Raw genomic sequence first — 21,361 nt, 5'->3', positions numbered from 1 at the left:
TAAACATCGTTAATTTTCAGCCCCGAGTTAACTGTCGCCCATTGCGATGTACTTTCTTCAAGTGCACCTTTGCCATGTGGTTCAAAACTAACCCATCCACCGTTTCGGGTGGCATTTGTGGCATTCAGACTTCCCAACAAGTCTAATTCCTCCGGCGGGGAAGTCAAAGTGCCATTCAGACTTTTGATGATTTCGCACTGCCAGCACCCGTCTAACTGTTCTGCTGTTCGCTTTGATTGGTAAGGGCACATAGTAGTATTTAATAGAGTATCATTAAGCACAGCAAAATTAGCTACGTACCCATTGAATTCTTGAGGTTGCCAAACGGGGACACCTATCAAACAAGTGCGGAAAGGGTCTCCTGGACGTTGCAAGCTAAGACAGAAGGCATTTTGGCCTGTCTGATTAGCTATGGTGACCCAAATGTTCTCCCTCTGCTGAATTTCTGTCTGCCATTTCCCCTGCACTATCCCTGTCACCGTTATCAATATGATTACCAACCAGCTGAACCTGATCCATTCTGACATCCTGGTCCATTAATTGTTCCTGTCTCTTCCGTAACCACGGTCGTACCCACTTGGCTGGTACCCAAGTCGTTCCGTCTCCTGCAAGTACACAAGCATAACCCCATCCCCACGTAATTAACTCGACTGGACCTTCCCAGATCTGTTTCTGCGGCCAGAAAACTTCTACTTGCACCTTTTTTCCTGAAAAATCAGCTGAGTTTTTAGAAAAATGGGTGAAAATAGGTATGTTATCATCATTTCGAGGGTTAAGCCAATTTAAAACATAACATGCTTTACTGATTAATTCGTAGGGACTCTTCTCCCCCTCTTTTTTCAAAGCAAACAATAATTGTTTTAAATTTTGATGGTGACGCTCGATAATGGCCTGACCACCAGAATTATGAGGGATGCCCGTCTGATGGATTATTCCCCATTGCTGGAAAAAGGTTTTACAGGTGTTACTCTTATACGCAGGTGCATTATCTGTCTTTATGATGTCAGGCTTTCCTAAGACAGCAATTGCCTGAGCCCAATGTTTACAGGCTGACTTGGCATTTGTGGAAGTGGCTGGAGTTGCCCATAGAGCTTTCGAACAGGTATCCACAGTAACATGTAAATACTTTAATCGCCCAAAGGGTGCAAATTCTGTTACATCTGACTGCCATATCTGCCTTGGTTGCAATCCCCTCGGGTTAGTACCCATTTCCTGTAAAGGGGTCAATCTTGCACAATCAGGACAAGCAGCAATAATAGCACGAGCTGTTGCTCGGGAAATTTTAAATTCGCGTTGTAACGCTCGAGCAGATTGATGGAAAAAGGAGTGAGAAGTTGATGCCTGCTGTTCCACCGAACAAGGAACGCCTGCTGCTGACACGGCACTATCTATGACTGCATTGCCTTCTGTTAAAGGACCAGGGAGTGCAGTATGGCTATGGATATGTGATACCCAAAAAGCATGCTTCCTTTGCTGTATGATGTTCCAAAGCTGAACAAACAAAGCTTGGAGACTATGGTTGTTTACATGCCCTATAATTGCCCTATGAATTCGTTGAACAATACCTACCACATACAAGGAATCAATGACTATATTTATGGGCTGATCGTGAAAGGTTAGAAATGCCCAAACTACAGCTTTTAATTCTAGGACTTGCACGGATGCAGTCTCCTTCCGAATTTGTGTTTTCCAAAGATCTAACTCTCGGAAAGCATACCCATATTTTCCAGTTTTGCTACTAGCATCCGTGAACACAGTAATCGCATTTGATAACGGTCTTGAGCTCTGGATCTCTCGTTCTTCCAGCTCCAAAGAGGTATGGAAGAGAGGATGCCTAGGATAGTGATTGTCCACTCTGATTCCCTGAATGGCTAAGGCAAATTCTACGCTTTGCAAGCACCATTCTTCGACTAGCTCCAGAGCCTTTAGAGGCAGGATAATATTGTCAGGCTCTTTACCGGCAATTGTTCGTAAACGTTGCCGAGCTTTCAAAATTCCCATTCCAATTGCTTCATGCCTCTGAGTTAAAGTGCGGCGTAGATGACTTGAGAGAAAAACCCATTCGAGTACAAACAAGATTCCCTTCTCATTTATCTGGGCAATGATTACCGCCACTTCCCTTTCTCGGTTGTAAACCACTAAAGATATTGGTAACCCTTCCTGGAATCTGTAGGCAGCTGTTTCGGCTATCTTTTCCTCAATCCGTTCTAGAGCTGTGGCAGCCTTTGGAGTTAAGCTCCGCTTTTCCGCAGGCTCTTTAGCTCCTCTGAGCAGTTGAAACAACGGCTCCATTTCCTCATTTGTAATACCACAAAAATTTCTGATCCACTGAATGTCTCCCACTAATTTTTGCACACAGTTAACAGTGTTAATATTTGTCTGCAATTTAAGCTTTTGGGGTCTAATTCTAGCCTCTGTGATAACCATACCCAAATAATTCCAAGGAGCTTGCCTTTGAACCTTTTCAGGGGCAATGACCAAACCAAATTCTTTTAAACAGTTAATTAATTCCTCTTCCTGCACGGCTGGTAAAACTTCAGGGCTTGCTACTAGAATGTCATCCATATAATGGTACGTAATCAAATCTGGGTGATTTTCCCTCCACGGTTTCAGGGCCAAATTCACAAACCATTGACAGATGGTTGGCGAATTTTTCATTCCCTGGGGAAGAACTACCCACTGGTATCGTTCTGATGGGCCTTCCCTGTTAATTGTAGGAACCGTGAAGGCAAATTTTTCACTGTCCTCTGGATCGAGGGGTATTGTAAAGAAACAATCTTTCAGATCAATTATTAGCAAATTCCATGCCTGTGGGAGCATAACAGGTGAAGGTAACCCTGGCTGTAAAGCTCCCATGTTTTCCATGCATGCGTTAACAGCTCGGAGATCATGTAATAACCTCCACTTTCCTGATTTTTTCCTAATGGTGAAAATAGGGGTATTCCAAGGACTTGTTGACGGCTTAATGTGACCTTGGTCTAACTGTTCTTTGACTAGTTCCTTTAGGTAATGCAGCTTCTCCTCTGGCAGCGGCCATTGGTCCACCCACACAGGGTCTTTCGTGGTCCATGTTAACTTTAAGGTAGGGCGGAAGCTGCCCCCAATGGCCGCTAGGGAAAAGGTGTCTGCAAGATGACTCCCCACTGGGCCAGAACATCCCTTCCCAGCAGCCACAGTGATGTACACATCACATAAGGCTTTATCATGGCTCTGTTTCCCTCTTCATCCATGACTGTTACAAAACATCGACTAACCTGCGTAGGAGATTGCCCTCCGATACCTGTCACAGGAGCATCAATTTCTTGCAGATCCCACTGAGGTGGCCATGCAAACTTGGGAACGATAGTGATATCTGAACCTGTATCAATCATCATGGCAACATCAGTAAGACGAACACCATCTGGTCCCACCATACTCACGAGTCTTGTCGGACGTTGAGTAGTTATCTTTTCACAAAAGGCGACCTGGGGGATTCCAGAAGATCCAAAACCTTTGTTTCCACGCTGGGCCTGTCCAGGATTAGGAACTATGGCTCGAAAAGGTATCAATTGGGCTATCCTGCTCAGTGCTGGAATAGTAATAGGAGGATTGAAAATTTTAATCATTATACCAATATTTCCAGAGTAATCAGCATCAATACACCCTGGTAGAACAAAAATGCCCATTTTTGAAGCTGAGGAACGGCCAATCACCAAAGCGGATAAGCCCTTCCCCAGGGGACCAGTGCACGTAGACTCTAATATGTGCACATCAGAATCTCTAATTACTGTGGATTTTGCCACGGCCAGATCGACTCCTGCACTTCCGCAAGTTGCGGAGGAGAGCTCGCAGAGGCAGCCATCGTTCGGGGATATTTGTTCGCCGCGTCCCTCATAACGCGGCAGCTCCCGTTTCCCTGCAACGGTGTACCGTTCTTATAATATCGTGACCGACATTCTGCTGCCTTATGTCCAAACTTTTGACATTTTGCACAGTTTCCATTAAATCCTTTCGGGCCCACACCTTCAATCCTAAATTTGTTGGGACACTTCCTTTTCACATGTCCTGGTTGGCCACATTGAAAACACACTCTTTTATCCCCCTTTCCAGACATTCTCCCCTCCTTAAGTGCTGTGGCCAAAGCCACGGCATGTATTTTAACCTTCTGCTCTTCTTCAACCATTGGTGCTCGGGAACATACTTCTATCATTTGAATAATTGAGGCTCCTGGAGGCAGAGTAGCCAACAGTTGTTTACAGGATTGGTTCGCGTTTTGTATTGCTAATTCCTTAGCCAATATCGCTTTCATCTCTGGAGGCACATTAGGTGCCATATCCAGGGCATCTTTTAGCCGGTCGACAAAGCCGAAAAAAGGCTCGTCTGGCTTTTGCATTATTTTAGTATATGGTAATTGAGGTGTTCCTATCTGTGGCAGAGCAAGAAAGGTTGCTAAAGCTGCATTTTTTGATTGTTGTAATACTCTAGGATGAAGTGCTGCTTGGGCCTCAGGTGCCCGATAACGCCCATTTCCCATCAGTTGGTCGAGAGTGGCGACCCTTAATGGATCATCCATACTACAATTTAAATTTTCCAATTGCTTTTCTTCCAACCTTTCTTGCCACTTTGCTAGCCAGAGCATATAGGTAGTAGAGGAAAGCAGAAGTTCCATTATAGCCCTGCTGTCTGCAGGAATCATACTAGAATATTTAAACAAAGCAGAGACTTGGTTTCGAACTAGCTTATTATCATATCCATATTGCATCACTGTTTTTTGTAAACCTTGCACCAATTTCCAATCTAAAGGCTCCCACTTGGGGCCCTGGGCTCCCACTACTACGGGGGCTGCTATTGGAGTTAATATAAAGTCCCCCTGTAACCGAGCATTCTCTATCAATCCCTTATACCGCGCTCCCGCGTTAAAAGTTGGATCAATAGGTGGCGCCACATCCTTACACTTTCCCCCACCATCATTTCCACTTACAGTGGCTCGGAGCCACGACAACAACCCCTCCTCAGCTGGATCGCTTCCTCCAGCTGCTTCTCCTTTCTTTTGAATCTTCCATAACTCCTCAACCTCTCCGCCCAAAAGGCAGCCCTCCAGGCCAAACTTTGTCTGCAAATAATTTTTTGCTTCATCAATTGTCATACTCCCTTCTTTGACCATTTGCAGTACCCACTCTTTTTTCTGTCTCATAACCTCTTCACTCGCCCTCAAGCTAGAAGTACCTTTTCGCGCCTCCCATTGTCCCAATTGTTTATCCACATTCTCCAACCCCTCTACTATAGCCTTATGGGCAGCCTTATATGCTGCCTTCACATCCCTTGCCCTGGACCCGCCGTCCAATCGCTGCATTTGTCCCAATAACTCTGTCATTCTCTCCGCTTGCTCCCGAAGTTCTCGTCGCATTCCTCGGACAATGCCGTCATCGTCGTCCGACCCATCCGGGAACGGTGCTTTAACCGGATCCACGTCCATTTCGGGCGCTGTGGGAGCTGGTCGTTCCGGGGGTGGTCGTTCCTCCCCCTCCCACGGTGGAAGATACTCATCTACTCCCCCCTACATTTCTCGTTCAGCTAGAGTTACTGGGCACGCCTGCCGAAGTGAAACCCCTTTTTCCTTATTGTCCATTTCCTCGCATGGACTCGGCTCAGTAATTTCAGTCCACTCGAAGTCTCCTGAACCACTCTCCTCCCCTTTTCCTCCGCAGAGTGCTTCTCGCAAAGCAGCAGCGACTTGAGCCTCCCCGTGCAATTGTTCAAGCATTAACCGCACGGGACGATATATTTTCGCAAGTCGCCGAGCTTCCTTTGAGCCTACTTGCACACCATCCCACAGTTCTTTTCCCACTCGCTCCCAGGATTCGAGTTTATATACCTGAGAAGTTTCCTCTATGAGTTTTTTCTGCTTACAAAAAAGCAGTAAGTCAATTAAATCGTCTTTTGAGATCTCAGTCTCAGTCTTTTGAGCGAGCTTTAACAAACTTTCTATAGTAGCACGCTCCGTTGCTGATGCAGCAATTTCCATTCTAGTTGCTGATGCAGCAATTCCCATCCTGCTCCCTGACTCACCAGGTCAGTCCTGACTCACTAGGTCAGCCGTGGCCACGATCCGCCTTTCTTTGGGCGCCCAGCTACTTCTCCGCTGGCTGCAGGATCCCTCGCGTTCTCGGCTCCACTCTACCCACGATCATATCACGTCGGGGTCACCAGATGCCGATGCCGACTCCACGAGACGGAATGAACGACACTTCAACGTGAAGCAGGTTCAATTCGCTTTACTATTGTCTACTATGTAGCTTTATACAATTCTATCACCCGTAAGCACACACACGCGCTAAGCAACAGCATTCCCATTGGTTAAGCTATAATGTCCATGCATAGTTAGCTTTTAGCTGACTGGCATTCTTTCCCGATGCTCTGTTGCTGGGCCTCCCGGATGCTTATCTGGTTATGGCTGGCCTAATTCATTAAAAAGTTGCTAACAGGCGTTATCTTCTCCGGGTGGCCTTGGTTCCCATCGCTTCAGCTCCTCGGTTCTCACCGCCTCAGCTCCTCGGTTCTCATCGCCTCAGCTCCTCGTATTCTTGCAAAAGCGCTAAGGCCCCAACAGGACCCCACAATGGACGACCTCACAATGGACGACCTCACAATGCGCCTCTCGTGACCTCAAAATGGAGGACCTCACAATGCACGAGCTCAGAATGCGCCTCCCGTGACCTCACAATGCAAAACCTCACAATGCGCCTCTCCTGACCTCACAATGGACGACCTCACAATGGACGACCTCACAATGCGCCTCTCCTGACCTCACAATGGACGACCTCACAATGGGGCTCTCCTGACCTCACAATGGAAGACCTCGCACTGGACGACCTCACAATGGACAACTTCACAATGAGCCTCTTGTGACCTCACAATGGACGACCTGACAACGGACGACCTCACACTGCACGACCTCACACTGCACGACCTCACAATGCCCCTCTTGTGACCTCACAATGGAAGACCTCACAATGCGCCTCTTGTGACCTCACAATGGACGACCTCACAGTGGACGACCTCCCAATGCGCCTCTCCTGACCTCAAAATGCACGACCTCACAATGGACAACCTCACAATGGACGACCTCACTATGGGCCTCTCGTGACTGCACAATGGATGACCTCACAATGGATGACCTCACAATGGACGACCTCACAATGTGCCTCTTGTGACCTCACAATGGACGACCTCACAATGGACGACCTCACAATGGGATTCTCCTGACCTCACAATGGACAACCTCACAATGGACAACCTCACAATGCGCCTCTTGTGACCTCACAATGGACGACCTGACAATGGACGACCTCACAATGCACGACCTCACAATGCCCCTCTTGTGAGGTCACAATGGACGACCTCACAATGCGCCTCTTGTGACCTCACAATGGACGACCTCAAAATGGACGACCCCACAATGGACGACCCCACAATGGACGACCTCACAATGTGCCTCTCGTGACCTCAAAATGGAGGACCTCACAATGGACAATCTCACAATGGGCCTCCTGTGACCTCACAATGGACAACCTCACAATGGACAACCTCACAATGCGCCTCTTGTGACCTCACAATGGACGACCTGACAATGGACGACCTCACAATGCACGACCTCACAATGCCCCTCTTGTGAGGTCACAATGGACGACCTCACAATGCGCCTCTTGTGACCTCACAATGGACGACCTCAAAATGGACGACCCCACAATGGACGACCCCACAATGGACGACCTCACAATGTGCCTCTCGTGACCTCAAAATGGAGGACCTCACAATGGACAATCTCACAATGGGCCTCCTGTGACCTCGCAATGGACGACCTCACAATGGAGGACCTCACAATGCGACTCTCCTGACCTCACAATGGACAACCTCACAATGGACGGCCTCACAATGCGCCTCTTGTGACATCACAATGCACGAGCTCACAATGGACAACCTCACAATGGAGGACCCCACAATGGACGACCTCACAATGGAGGACCTCACAATGCGCCTCTCGTGACCTCACAATGGAGGACCTCACAATGGAGGACCTCACAATGGACAATCTCACAATGGGCCTCCTGTGACCTCACAATGCAAAACTCACAATGTGCCTCTCCTGACCTCACAATGGATGACCTCACAATGGACGACCTCACAATGGACGACCTCAGAATGCGACTCTTGTGACCTCATAATGCACGACCTCACAATGCTCCTCTCCTGACCTCAGAATGGACGACCTCACAATGCACCTCTTGTGACCTCACAATGGACAACCTCACAATGGATGACCTCACAGTGCACCTCTCGTGGCCTAACAATGGACGACCTCTCACTGGACGACCTCACAATGGACGACTTCACAGTGCGCCTCTTGTGACCTCACAATGGACGACCTCTCACTGGACGACCTCACAATGGACGAATTCACAATGCGCCTCTTGTGACCTGACAATGGACAACCTGACAATGGACGACCTCACAATGGACGACCTCACAATGGACGACCTCACAATGCCCCTCTTGTGAGGTCACAATGGATGACCTCACAATGCGCCTCTTGTGACCTCACAATGGACGACCTCACAATGGACAACCTCACAATGGAGGACCCCACAATGGACGACCTCACAATGGAGGACCTCACAATGCACAATCTCACAATGGGCCTCCTGTGACCTCACAATGGATGACCTCACAATGCACGAGCTCAGAATGCGCCTCCTGTGACCTCACAATGCAAAACCTCACAATGTGCCTCTCCTGACCTCACAATGGACGACCTCACAATGGACGACCTCACAATGGGCCTCTTGTGACCTCACAACGGACGACCTCACAAAGGACGACCTCACAACCGGCTTCTCCTGACCTCAGAACAGACGACCTCAAAATAAGCCGCTCATGACCTCACAATGGACGACCTCACAATGGGCCTCTCGTGACTTCACAATGGACGACCTCACAATGGACGACCTCACAATGGGCCTCTCCTGACCTCACAATGGACGACCGCACAATGGGCCTCTCGTCACCTCACAGCGGATGGCCTCACGACGGGCCTCTCATGACCTCATAGGGGACTGCCTCACAGTGGACTGCCTCACAGTGGGCCGCCTCACAGTGGGCCGCCTCACAGTGGGCCTCTCCTGACCTCACAATGCACGACCTCACAATAGATGACCTCACAATGGATGACTTCACAATGGGCCTCTCGTGACCGCACAATGGACGACCGCACAATGCGCCTTTTGTCACGTCACAATGGATGACCGCACAATGCGCCTTTCATGACCTCGCAATGGACTGCATCACAATGGACTGCATCACAGTGGGCCTCTCGTGACCTCACAATGGACTGCATCACAATGGACTGCATCACAATGGGTCTCTCGTGACCTCACAATGGACATCTGGTTACCTCACAATGGACGACCTCACAATGGTCCTTTCACCTCTTCTCTAGCTCAAGTTTTTATTACGGCAGGATCCCTTGTCCCCTCATCTCTTTTGAGAAACCTGCAAACACTGCTCTACATCTGAAAAACAAATCAACGCCCGGCTGTGTGACAGACCCATCCCTGCCCCTCAAATAGAAATAAGTACATCAAGCAGTTGAAACACAGGTTGGCCGATCACCAGTCCAAGATCTCGCTGCCTCATTCCACGCATTACTACAGCCATATCCCACGCATGAGGTAGCTCCAGCCCCACACAAATGGTCATGAAGACAAACAACATCGGACAAACAGAAGAAAGTCCCTTGCAAAATGAACTATTACTGCACAGAAAATACCAAGAACAACAAGAGCCCTGCAACACAACTGTGTGTCCCCGATGCTTGGCACGAGCACAGAAGGCGGGTGAACTCGGGCGCTGGTATTGGAAAGGCGCCAGCAAAGCCAAACAGAGCAATGCGGATGGGGCCTTCAGAAAAGGGCCAATGATGTGACCGCGCAGGGAAGATGACCCTGAAAGAGCGCCATGAATCTTTGAAACAAGACTGGCCTCAGAGGAGGAAAGCGTGGCTGATAAGGGCTCGACGACAGAAGCAAAGATGATCGGCCACAGACAGCCACGACCTAGAGATGGGGGCATGGAATGCCCCTTAACTGCATTTGCAGCATACGATGGGATCTACTGGCACTATGATGACGAGTCGGGCCAGGCAGAAAGACAAAGGATGTCTACGATGTTCCAGAACACACACACAAAAAAGAGAAAACTCAAGATCTGAGCAAAACAATGCACAGCTACAACCCGCCGCTGCCTCCCACCCAGAGACACAGGCTGGAGCTGCCTGCCCTAGCACACCTTCGCTTTCTCCTGTGCGACACCTGAAATAGCTGACTCGCACACCACTCATCCAAAAGGGGCAGCCGTACCAGATGGCCTGGCAGCACATAGACACACAGACCGGAGACAGCCCAACACCTTCTATCCCTTCATTTAGCTTTCACATGGCTCCAGATCAGCTCAGGACTTCAGGAGTTGTTCTCAACTGGCAGATGCATCTTCTTTGATCTTATTATCTCGGATGCCCTGTTTACCTCTGTCGCCTGCCAAACCACCACACAAGTGGTCAGCCTGGTAACAGTCAGCTCCCGCTTCATCCGCAAAATGACTCTGTCCTAAAGTATTGCTGTCATTCCGCTCACCTGCACTGTCGGATCCTCACTCCGGTATCAAAGCTGTGATGACACCTAGAACAAACAGGAGTAAAGGGACTCATCCATTGGACAGGGCTGACTACTAGATCTAGAGACGCACTGTTCTATCCAGTCATGCCACCTCACCTCAACTCCTCAGCTGTGAATGCAAGAGGCCAAAGCGGCACCTGAAAAAGCAAAGGAAAAAGAAATCACCGAGAGAGCCTGGCAACACCCCACCGCACAAAAAGCACAAGACGCACACAGACACGCGATCTGGTGGAGAGCCCTAATCCATCACAACACAGACACTCAGATCCAGTGTTCTAACAATGGAAGAAAGACAGCCCTGAACAAAACAAGACTGGCTAAAGAGGACCATGGGCCAACAAAGCCTCCGAGACAGTCAGCAATAGGACAGACCTCAAACAGCCAGGATACCGAGCCAAAGGAACGGAATGCTTCTTAGTTGCATTTGCGGCACAAGATGGGATCTACTGGCACAATGACAACAACTCGGGCGAGGCAGAAAGACACAGGAAGCCTACAGCACTACTGTTGTTCAGTGTCAGATGTGGTCTGGAACTGAAAAAAAAAAAAAACCCTCAGGAGCTGAGCAAAGCATCAAACAGCTACAACACACCACAGAGACACAGGCTGGAGATGCCTGCCCTAGGGCACCCTCCGCTTTTTCCTGTGTGGCACCCAAAACGCCACCCTCATAAGGCTTGAACAAAAGAGGCATCTGTATTAGACAAGCTGGCACTACACAGGCACACATAGTCAAGGCAGCCCAACACCTCGTATCGCCCCACTTAGCTTTGGCGGGGCTCTGGGTCACCACAGAACTTCAGGAGCCATCCTCAATTGGCAGAAACATCTTCTCCCATCTTATTTCAGGTATACCATTCACCACCATCACCTGTCAAACCAGAGCACGAGTGGTCACCCTTGTAACAGCCAGCTCCTGCCTCATCCACATAAGCACTCTACCCCAAAGTACTGCTCTCATTCTGCTCACCTGCACTGTGCTGGATCCCCGCCCCGGTATCAGGGCTATAACAACATGCATGACAGCCAGAACAAACAAAAGTACCAAGTAACTCATCCATTAGGCAGGGATAACTGCTCCTAAATCTACTCACACACTATTCTATTCAGTCAGTCTGCCTCACCTCAAGACCTCGGCTACAAATGCTAAAGGCCTACACAGCACCTGAAAGAAAAAGAAAAGCAAATCACCAAGACACAGCCTGGCAACACCCCACTGCACACAAATAACCGAAGACACACACGGAAGCACCCCTTCTCATCTGTTCTGGTTCCTACCCACACAGCTTCTCAAAAAACCTTAGCACAACCTGCAAAATACGAAGGGAGAGCACACCTCTTTTTTTCTCCAAAAGCAAGAATAAATACTCTTGGAGAACTTTAATCCCTCGCCACCTGCTATTCTCCTGGACCCTTGAAGCGCTGGACACCCACAGCAAAGCAAGAACAGCATGAGCTCCTCAGCCCCCGGCCCTGGGCTTATATAGCTCTAACCCTACCTGCTGCCCTACCCAGCAGCCCTCGCAAAGGGAGGGCCCTGCTCATCACAGCCATAAATATAGGCGGGGGTGCAACCCAAGGGCTGCAGGGAGTGTGCTAAGGGACGTGCGGAGCTGTGCTAAGCCTCATGCTTTGCCCGCTGTGTGGTGCGGGTGAGAAACAGGGTTGCTGGTATGGAGGCATTTTTTCCTGACAAAAGACCTAAAAGTGGAAACTTCCTGCCCATCTCCCCAGTACTGCCAGTTTCCTCATCAGCTGCTGGGTGCTTGGATCCCTCTGCTTCAAGCCAACCTGCTTTCCCCTCCTGTAGCTGAACATTGCAGCTCGTGCGTACCCGTTCCAGAGTCCATCTCCATGTGAGGCATGTCAGACCCCATCTGTGCATATCCACACGAATGCCTGTAGGGCCCTCCTGGCCCAGGGCGCACGGAGGCCCTGGGAGGCCGCACGAAAACCTGTAGGGCCCCCCTTGCCCAGGGCACATGGAGGCCCAGAGAGGCTGCACGAAAGCCCATGGGGCTTGCCTGGCGCAGGGTGCACGGAGGTCCTGGGAGGTTGCATGAAAGCCCGTAGGGTTTACCTAGCCCAGGGCGCACAGAGGTCCCCGAAGGCCACACCAAAGCCCCTAGGTGCCCCCTGGCTCAGGGTGCACGGAGGCCCCGGGAGGGTGCACGAAGGCCCGTAGGGCCCCCCTGGCCCAGGGCGCACAGAGGTCCCCGAAGGCCACACCAAAGCCCCTAGGTGCCCCCTGGCCCAGGGCGCACGGAGACCCCGGGAGGCTGCACGATAGCCCTTAGGGCCCCCCAGCCTAGGGAGTGTCGTGGTCCTGGGAGGCCGCACGAAAGCCCGGAGGGAGCCCCTGGCCCAGGGCACATGGAGTTTCCTGGAGGCCGCACGAAAGCCCATAAGAATGCGCTGGCCCAGGACACAAAGAGGCCCCGGGAGGCCACACGAAACCCAGTAAGGCCTCCCTGGCCCAGGGCGCACGGAGGCCCCAGGAGGCCGCACGAAAGCCCATAGCGATCCCCTAGCCCAAGGCGTGTGCAGGAACCTGGAGTTCGCACGAAAGCCCATTGGGACCCCCTGGCCCAGCGCGTACAGAGGCCCCGGGAGGCTGCACAAAAGCCTGTAGGGATCCCCTGGCCCAGGGAACACAGAGGCCCCAAAAGGCCGCACGAAAACCCATTGGGGCCCCCTGGCCCAGGGTGCACGGAGGCCCCAGGAGGCTGCAGCAAAGTCCATAGGGACCCACTTCCTTTCCTCTCTCCCTTCCCTTTCCTTTCCTCTCTCCCTTCCCTTCTCTTCCCTTTTTTCCTCTGCAGTTAAAGGGGGGTTATATCATGTTGCTCCATTCCCCTGTCCTAAATGCTGCAACCTCAGGTTTTGGTGGGAAAAACTAGGCACTAGCAGCGTTGAACTAAGATAATCTAAACCACGTGCAACCGTGTTATCCACTTCAGGCCAAGTCCTTTCTTTGCACAAAGATCCTGCACTGAAATTAAAAGTGCATGGCAGGGAAAGCTCTGCGGTGACACAGTGAGCATGGGTTTTTGCACAGCGAACAGCAAGGGAGAACCAGGGCCACAGGCTCTTTCATTGCACTTGCACCACCACAGCTGCATCTGGGAGAATTTGCTCCTAAAGCTGGGTAGTTGGGAAAATTTTACTGACCACACACAAGGGTATAAGGTCAGCCAGCTCTGTGCCCGCCAGGATGCAACAAGTTACAAGATGTGGCTATTCCTCTGGCAAAGAAAGCACCAAGAAACTTTCCCAGTGTGATACCGTGTTTTGTGTTTTGGACTCACTTAGTTCCCTGGCCCTTGTGGCTTTTGCGTTTCGTATTCAAATTATGGGAGATTTTAATTTCCGTACAAATTGCAAATTTCACAGCTAATAGTGTTGCCAACTTTTCTGGCAATCCAAAACAGATGTGTCGTCCTTCAGGGGCTAGGCAGAGCATTTGTGACTGGTGAATAACTGCTGCTGAAAGTGCTACGGCGCTCCAGGCAGCAAAATACTAACAGCTGCAACCCAAGAGCCAGGAGAAAATAAAATACCCCACGCTGCATCTGCGTAGCTGTAATTAATCCAACCGCTTAGCCTCTCTCCAGCATGCTCTAATGAGATCACTACCAGTCCAGAATTATGCACGTTTCTATACACTCAAGCCATGTTCAGTAATATATTGCTCTTTGCATCCAAATATCATTTCACATTCGGAAAAAATGAGCACAGGCAGACACAAAAGCGCTCTTAAGAATTCATAAATTAATATTATTTCTGGTGATATTCTGCTGCTTTGAAAGGACCTTTGTGGGGATTTTTTTTTTAAATGTCAAGAAAGAAAAGCAGAGAAAGCAAGAAAAAATGTTCACTGAAAAAAAAAAAAAAAGCTAGTTGTGCCTCCTTGAGGTCAGAGCCAAGTTGACAATAACCTTAATTCAGTTAATGTTTCATAGCACAGTGTCAAACCCTCTATAGAGATATTGGTGCAGTTGCTACAGGGAATAGCAAAGGATAACTTAGGGAAGATTTTAAGAAAGGGTTCTTGAGTTTGAGAGAAGAAAAATAAGGATCGAAAGGGCCCCTTCAGAAATACACTAAAGAGAAGCAACAGCACAGAAAACTAATGTGACATCACAGCTTTCTGCTACACTGACAGCCAAAACCCACCGTTTCCTGCCCCCAGCTCCTTTTTATTTATACCTAAATGATACCAAATGATATTTTGTTTACATGGTGGATTTTTTTAAGGAAACATGCTTGATTGCTGAAAACAAAAGCACACAAGCTTGCAGCTTTGCTGTGAAGCCTCCGCATTAAATAGCCGATCAGATTTGTAAAACTGAAGAGAAAGGAAATGCAGAGAAATACATTTCAACAGGTAACATAGTATTGTCCAAAGTGGAATGAAGGCATTTAGCTTTGAATGAATCACTAATCACTAGACAAGTTAGCATTTCATGAGATTTAATAGTTAGCAGAGTGCAATGTAGCTACCTGAATAAATTCAGCTAATGTCTGCTAGCCTATAAGCCATAGTTGAGTCCCACTCAACTGAGAGTGATATTATTCACTATTTGTGCAAGAAAGACTGCTGGCAAGGAAAATACATTTTACTGCCAACCTCCACTGTAATATTATCATCTTTAATCAAGTTTAGAGAGAACAGGTAATATAAAAATACTTCATAATACAAAAGAACTTTTACACTGTTAAGACCTTTCAAAAGACTCTTAAGAGACATTTACAGGGCACTTACAACACAGCAGTACTGCACATATCTCTCAGACAGAGGAGGAAATGCATTTTTTTAGTGACTGAAGATTAACCTAGAAAAAAAGTGTTCTGTTTGAAAATCAGAGGCCACCTATGAAGATTTATGGGTTTTCTACCTACTTGCGCATCAGAAATGGTGTAGTCTGAATTATCACCTGGCTGAGTCCCAGAAATCTGCAATATCATCAATGCTTCTCATAGTCCTTTTATTAAAGGCAGATTTCCATGGAGGATTGGAAAAAAAAAAGAGAGAAAAAGAAAAAAAAAAGCAATTCACATGTAAATCAACATCTCCCACCAAAAACAAAACAAAAAACAAACAAACCCAGGTGATGCTACAGCACCCAAAACAAAATTAACATAAAGAATATGGATTGAAATTATCAATCCCTGCAATAGTCTCTGCAAATATCCTTATTGCGGAATACCATTCTGCTTTATTTTCTAATTAATCATTAAAACAATCCATTAAGTATTCAAGTCATCACTTTTCATATTTGACAAACCCATCAATCTCACTCTGAATGCACCAAGTTATAAACTACAGCCACATATTACAATCTTACTGCACTGCGTCCATAGATAGAATGCAGCTGTAGCCACAGCTGTGAGGAAAAAATACAAAGGCAGTTTCTCAGGAAACCATGTTATTCTAACAAGTGACTAAAGCCAAAGAAGGAAAATCTCTTCCAACTGCACCTCCAGATGCGTCTCAAAATATATCCACTTGATGTATATTAATGTTGAAATGAACAGGTTCCTCCATCGGTTATCTGAACAGCAGCTGCACTGGGAAAGCATCTGTAAGGTGCCACAGAAAAGCAGCCTTTTACAGCCACTAGTCTCAAATTACATGAGAAATGGAAAGGAGTCTTCAGTCTTTGGCATCTCCCACTCCATCAGCATTAATAGCAAACATGGCTTCAGCCTCAGGAAGACAAGGAGAGTCATAAATCTTACATATTCTGGTTTCGCCTCGGCCTTTTCGCAGATACAGTCTAGTAGGGAGAAGGAAACAAAACAAGTAAGGATGTATAGCTTATTTTCTATAAATCATGACCATAAGCATTAAAACATTAGGTTAGTACAATACAACACGCTGCTGTTAAGCTATTAAAAATGCTACATTAATTTTTATGCAGAATAAATTACACACTCAAAGATGTTCCTGCTTTTTAAAAAGTAGACCAGACAACCTGTTAACACACTTCACATAAAAAAAAAAAGTATTTATAGGTACTTAAATCTCACACAATCTTCCAAAATAATGCTGCCAGAAAATGATAACTATTCTCATACCTGGTAGTGGAAGCATGTGCTATGATGTTTCCTCCAATAGGTTTTTTGGGATCTGCAGCAAACATGGCAGCTCCATCTACTTGCGCAACTACTTGGTTAGTGATCACAACTGCCACACCAAACTGTAAGGAGAGAATCAAGAAATAAAATTTATTTATTTTCCACAATCTGAAGAAAGAGGGGGAAAAAAATGTTAACACTTCTCCCTTCCCAAGTACGACTGTCCGTTACCACTCTTATCATGCATCTCAAAACAAAACAGGGACAAGACATTGAGCAAGCACAAAACAATCTGTATAAAACTACTGAGAGAAAGAAACCTAACGATCAGTTCTGTTGGGAGCAGAGGGCACAAGGGAGAGCGTTCACTTGCACAGTACCTCATCTGCAAGTCGCAGGAGCATTCGCAGAAATCTGGCCAGATGCATCTGCCTGGCTGACAGCTCGCCTCTTCCGGAGTAATCTGTTCGGTAAAGCGCCGTGGCACTGTCCACTATCAGCAGCGCGTAACTGCAGAAGACAAATTACAAAGTACTTCTAGGCGCTGCCACGTACGAATGACGCCTTTGTTTGAACCTGGCAGTGCCCAATTATTTGCAAGGCTCCATAAAGATGCGGATACCAGCTCTTCTCACTTGCCAGCCAGCAGAAGTTATTATTTTTAACATCCTGGACTTGATCTGCAGTGTTCAGACCTGGCATTTCACAACTACATAATCTATATTCTTCTACTTGCTCGTCGGCTACAGGTAGTTTTACAAGATGACTATGTAACAGCAGGAAAATCACTCCATCCAAGTCAATCTTATTACCGTGATTCAGCCATCATTGCAGATGCTTGATACAGGAGCTGAGTCTGATGATCTGTGTTAAAACCTCGAGCATATGCCACGTTATCAAGGACATCACTGCCAGACAAGCCGTACCTGCAGAATTCAGTGAGAAGAGTCTTAACGCGACAACTTCATTAATAGTAGTTATCTAGCAGGTGTACCTGAAGACTAGATTAAACCCACATTCCTGACACAGCTTGGTTATAAAGAAAAGTAACAGCAGAGAATGACTGTAAACCACCTTCCAACAATATTTTCTTGCCTAGGAACAGCAGTGAAGTAGACTATCAGGCAAAGAATCATAATGGCTGGAAAAGACCTTCAGGATCATTGAGTCCAGCCATAAAACTGTAAACTGGCATGTTTTCCTCAGAATAAAACTACAAACAGGAAAAACTACAAACAGGAAAAAACAGAATATTCTGAATACAGTACTGTATAATAAAGCACTTTTAACCTCTAAGCAGATTTATGGACAGATATGGAGCTCTGAAGTCAAAAGGGAACAGTACTGAACAGGCACCCCTTTCAGCAGGTCACTGATGAAAATGCCTTTCGGTTGGTGAACTATTGATGCTCAGAGACATCGCTGGCAACAGGCTCCCAGCCAGACTTGGCACCACTCATGACAACCCTCTGAGCTCTGCCACACAATTTTCAAGCCACCTCACTGTATGCTCAGTTAACCTGCACCTCCTACGATGGCTCTGAAGATGCTATAGAAGATAGTGTCGAAAGCCTCACTAAAAAACATTCACTGTTTTCCCCTCATCCTCCACGCCAGTTTTATCATCATAGAAGGGTATTGGGTTGATCAGGCATGCTGTCTCCTTCATAAATCCTATCCAGTCATGATAACCTTCTTGACTGTCACATCTTTGGAAATGGTATCCAGGGTTATTTGCTCCATCACCTTCCTCATGACTGAGGTGAGGCTGGCTGCTCTGTAGCTGCCTGGATCCTCCTTCCTGCCTTTCTTGCAGACAGGAGGGACATTTACTTTCTTCAAGCAAGGTAGACTAGGATGAGGAGAGCTTCTGTAGGAACAATTCTTACAACAGTCCAGCTAATTTAAGGAGCCGAGATACATATACTGTGATCCTCATTAAGTAACTAAGCTGTCCCATCATGAATTAACACATTTCTGTTTTTCAGTTAGTGACAATTTATTTCTAAATGTATGTACAGACCTTTCAGCCACGGCAAGAAGACGCTCTGGGCGGAAAGTGCCTTCTGTGTCAATATACATAGCTTTTCCTTCACCACCACCTCGGTCAATGGGAAGCTAAAATAAAGAGCAAATGAATGAGCAGGGAACAGATCGACAATAAATAAGCCCGTTATTTCTTTGTGCCCTCAACTGATATTAATACAGTAAGTAACATGCCAAGCCTACAGAGACTAAAGTCACATTTATCTGGAAAATGCGAGAAGCCGAGAGAGAAAGAATAAAATAAATCAATACCTGATTAAAAATCAGAATATGTGACTAGTAAAGCAGACTACTCACTTGACAGGTTACTGCCAGCGTATGACACAACTGTGTCTTTCCAGTACGAAACTCCCCAAATAACTCTGTTATGGATCCTGTTTCTATTCCTCCTTAAAAATGAAAGAAAAAAAAATAAACAAACCAGAAGTTGATCGCATACTTTAAACAAATAGACTGAGGATAGTGTATTTACAAAGACAGTTAAAGCTACACTTTGGCTAAAAATGATCATCTAAGCTTCCAAACTCTAATTGTTTAAACCAGTTTTGACACTGAGATTTGTTCATATTGCACATAAGTTGCATTTCATGTTGCAGTTTAGGTAAGTGCATTTTTGAACAAACTGAAGAGCTGAGATGTCTTTTTTGTTTTGTTTTTATAACTATGGCTAGGAGTGGGAAGATAATGACACCTGTTTTGGTTTTCTTGAAACTAACTAGAGAATGGACTAAATGTGAATGATCAACTCTGGATTCATGCTTTCAAAAGCTTTCAAAACTATTGCTGCAGCTCCTTAAAGAGAATTGCTTATGATACAGGAAATAAGTACTAAGAACTATTTTAGTTCAACCAAAAGATGTCTTATGTTCTTTTTTGTGCAAGTATCATGTCCTGTATAGAAGGAAAAAGAAAATGAAATTTAATCCATAAAGAAATAAAGTTATTACCTTGAAGAAGTTTATCAAGTTCTTTGGATCCAGTGGTGATTTGGATAATTTCTGACCTCCGTTGATGGAATTCTGTTGCTGTAGTAAAACCCATTGGAACTAGTTTAGCTGCTTCAGCCTAAAGAAAACAAACTAAGTATTGTAAAGAACGTTCATCCTGATCACTTAATCTCCCTAGTAATTAATATGGTAATTTTCTGCTTTGTGAAAATGAAGAAGCAGCTATAAAATTCAATGCATACATTTGCTTTTATGGATTATTGGGATATTTGGCTTCATTATTTAACAGAACTGAAGTTATGTTCACAGAAAAAGCTTCCACACCCATTTTGTACATTTTATAGAAATGCCCCTTCCCGTAACCAACCTTTGGGTTCAGTTCTGTCCATGTGAAAACAGAAATACTTGATAACAGGGAAGCCCGAAGCCCATTCTAATAATGCTATGGATGTATCTTTATGAACACGTTCCTTTTTAACCAATTCATGCTACAGAGGCCCAAGGTGTCTTAGAACAAAGAGTTCCACCCCTCAATTACACCCTACATCAAAAAGTACTTGCTTTGCCTGCCTATCATAAGACTCTTATCAAGTAAATCCTGAACGAAAAATAATGATTTGGCCATATTCTGCAAACCTCCCATAATCTTTACAGGCCTTTTTAGTTATTCCTGCACTTCTTGAAGTTAGTCCTAGGCTAATTTGTCTTTTCCCATGAAAAGGAGAGTTTGTATCTCTGGTTCTCCTTACTGCCCTTCTCAGGATATTGTTAACTGAGACCTTAAAGGCATCTGGAATAGTTTGAGCCAGCAACTATAAGACTTCCTGATATTTTGAGGTTGAAATTAAAGCTTTTTTTTTTTTTTCTTTTTAACAAAATATCCTTACCAGGATTTTGTCAGCTTTGGCTTCACTGATACCTTTAATATTTAGTAACTCCTTCTTTGGTGCATAAGCAACAGCCTCAACTGTGTGAAATCCAGCTTCTTCCAGCTTTTTCACGTCATTGGCATTTATACCACATTGCTAAAAGGAAGGCAGGTTGGGGAGAGAAGAAGACACATGAAACTCTCAGACATACGTTTTATCTCCCTTCCACTGAAGACCTTCAGCTGGCTTCAGGAGATCTGGATCAAGCTCCAGTATTACAAAGCTGCAGACTCCCTGCCAATTTATATACCATGAAGTAAACATGGAAGCATGGAAAAAAATGTCCCTCTACCAGCGCAATGTTTGCAGGAGCCATTAACCACCCAGATAATATAGAACAGGCAGATATTGCTCTCGGATTTAATAGATATTGAAGGTGACCAAAGTTTCTCGAAAACTCATTCTCAAGCTGACTTTGGACATACCTCTAGCCTAGATATGAGCTGTGGCCCCAAGCTCTCCTCTTCTGTTGACGTGTCTGCATTTGCTTCGTACTGCATCTGCACGGCCATCGTAGCAGCTATTCAGCACAGCCCTGGCAGCAAGAAAAAGCCCAGGTAACTTTGTGATGCTGCACATGCCCGTCAAACGCGTATCGGGGATACATATGTACTTGCTGCCTGTTGCAGAATGCATTAACAGATCGCCT

General features: G+C 46.4%; 2 protein-coding genes across 2 annotated transcripts; both read right to left on the bottom strand.

Annotated features, from left to right (window-relative positions):
- Positions 1-536: 536 nt before the first annotated feature.
- On the bottom strand, positions 537-5,455 carry LOC148592668 (uncharacterized). The gene is made up of 3 exons (XM_088534265.1): positions 5,313-5,455; positions 4,142-4,622; positions 537-605 (listed from the first exon to the last, which is right to left on the bottom strand). Exons 1-3 carry the CDS (start codon positions 5,453-5,455, stop codon positions 537-539), a joined length of 693 nt encoding a protein of 230 aa, XP_088390391.1.
- Positions 5,456-15,900: 10,445 nt separating this feature from the next.
- Positions 15,901-21,224, bottom strand: RAD51 (RAD51 recombinase). The gene is made up of 9 exons (XM_010215608.2): positions 21,138-21,224; positions 20,671-20,808; positions 19,784-19,901; positions 19,134-19,225; positions 18,814-18,908; positions 17,603-17,716; positions 17,171-17,300; positions 16,791-16,912; positions 15,901-16,489 (listed from the first exon to the last, which is right to left on the bottom strand). The coding sequence occupies exons 1-9, from the start codon at positions 21,222-21,224 to the stop codon at positions 16,366-16,368; spliced, it is 1,020 nt and encodes a 339-aa protein (XP_010213910.1). The 3' UTR covers positions 15,901-16,365.
- Between the last annotated feature and the right edge of the window lie 137 nt (positions 21,225-21,361).

This window comes from Tinamus guttatus, unplaced genomic scaffold (assembly GCF_059628265.1).
Source record: "Tinamus guttatus ecotype Peru unplaced genomic scaffold, ASM5962826v1 Tinamus_guttatus_pri_ptg000546l, whole genome shotgun sequence".
NCBI lineage: Eukaryota > Metazoa > Chordata > Aves > Tinamiformes > Tinamidae > Tinamus > Tinamus guttatus.
The sequence above is the reverse complement of the archived record's forward strand: the minus strand, read 5'-3'. Positions and strand labels throughout refer to the sequence as shown.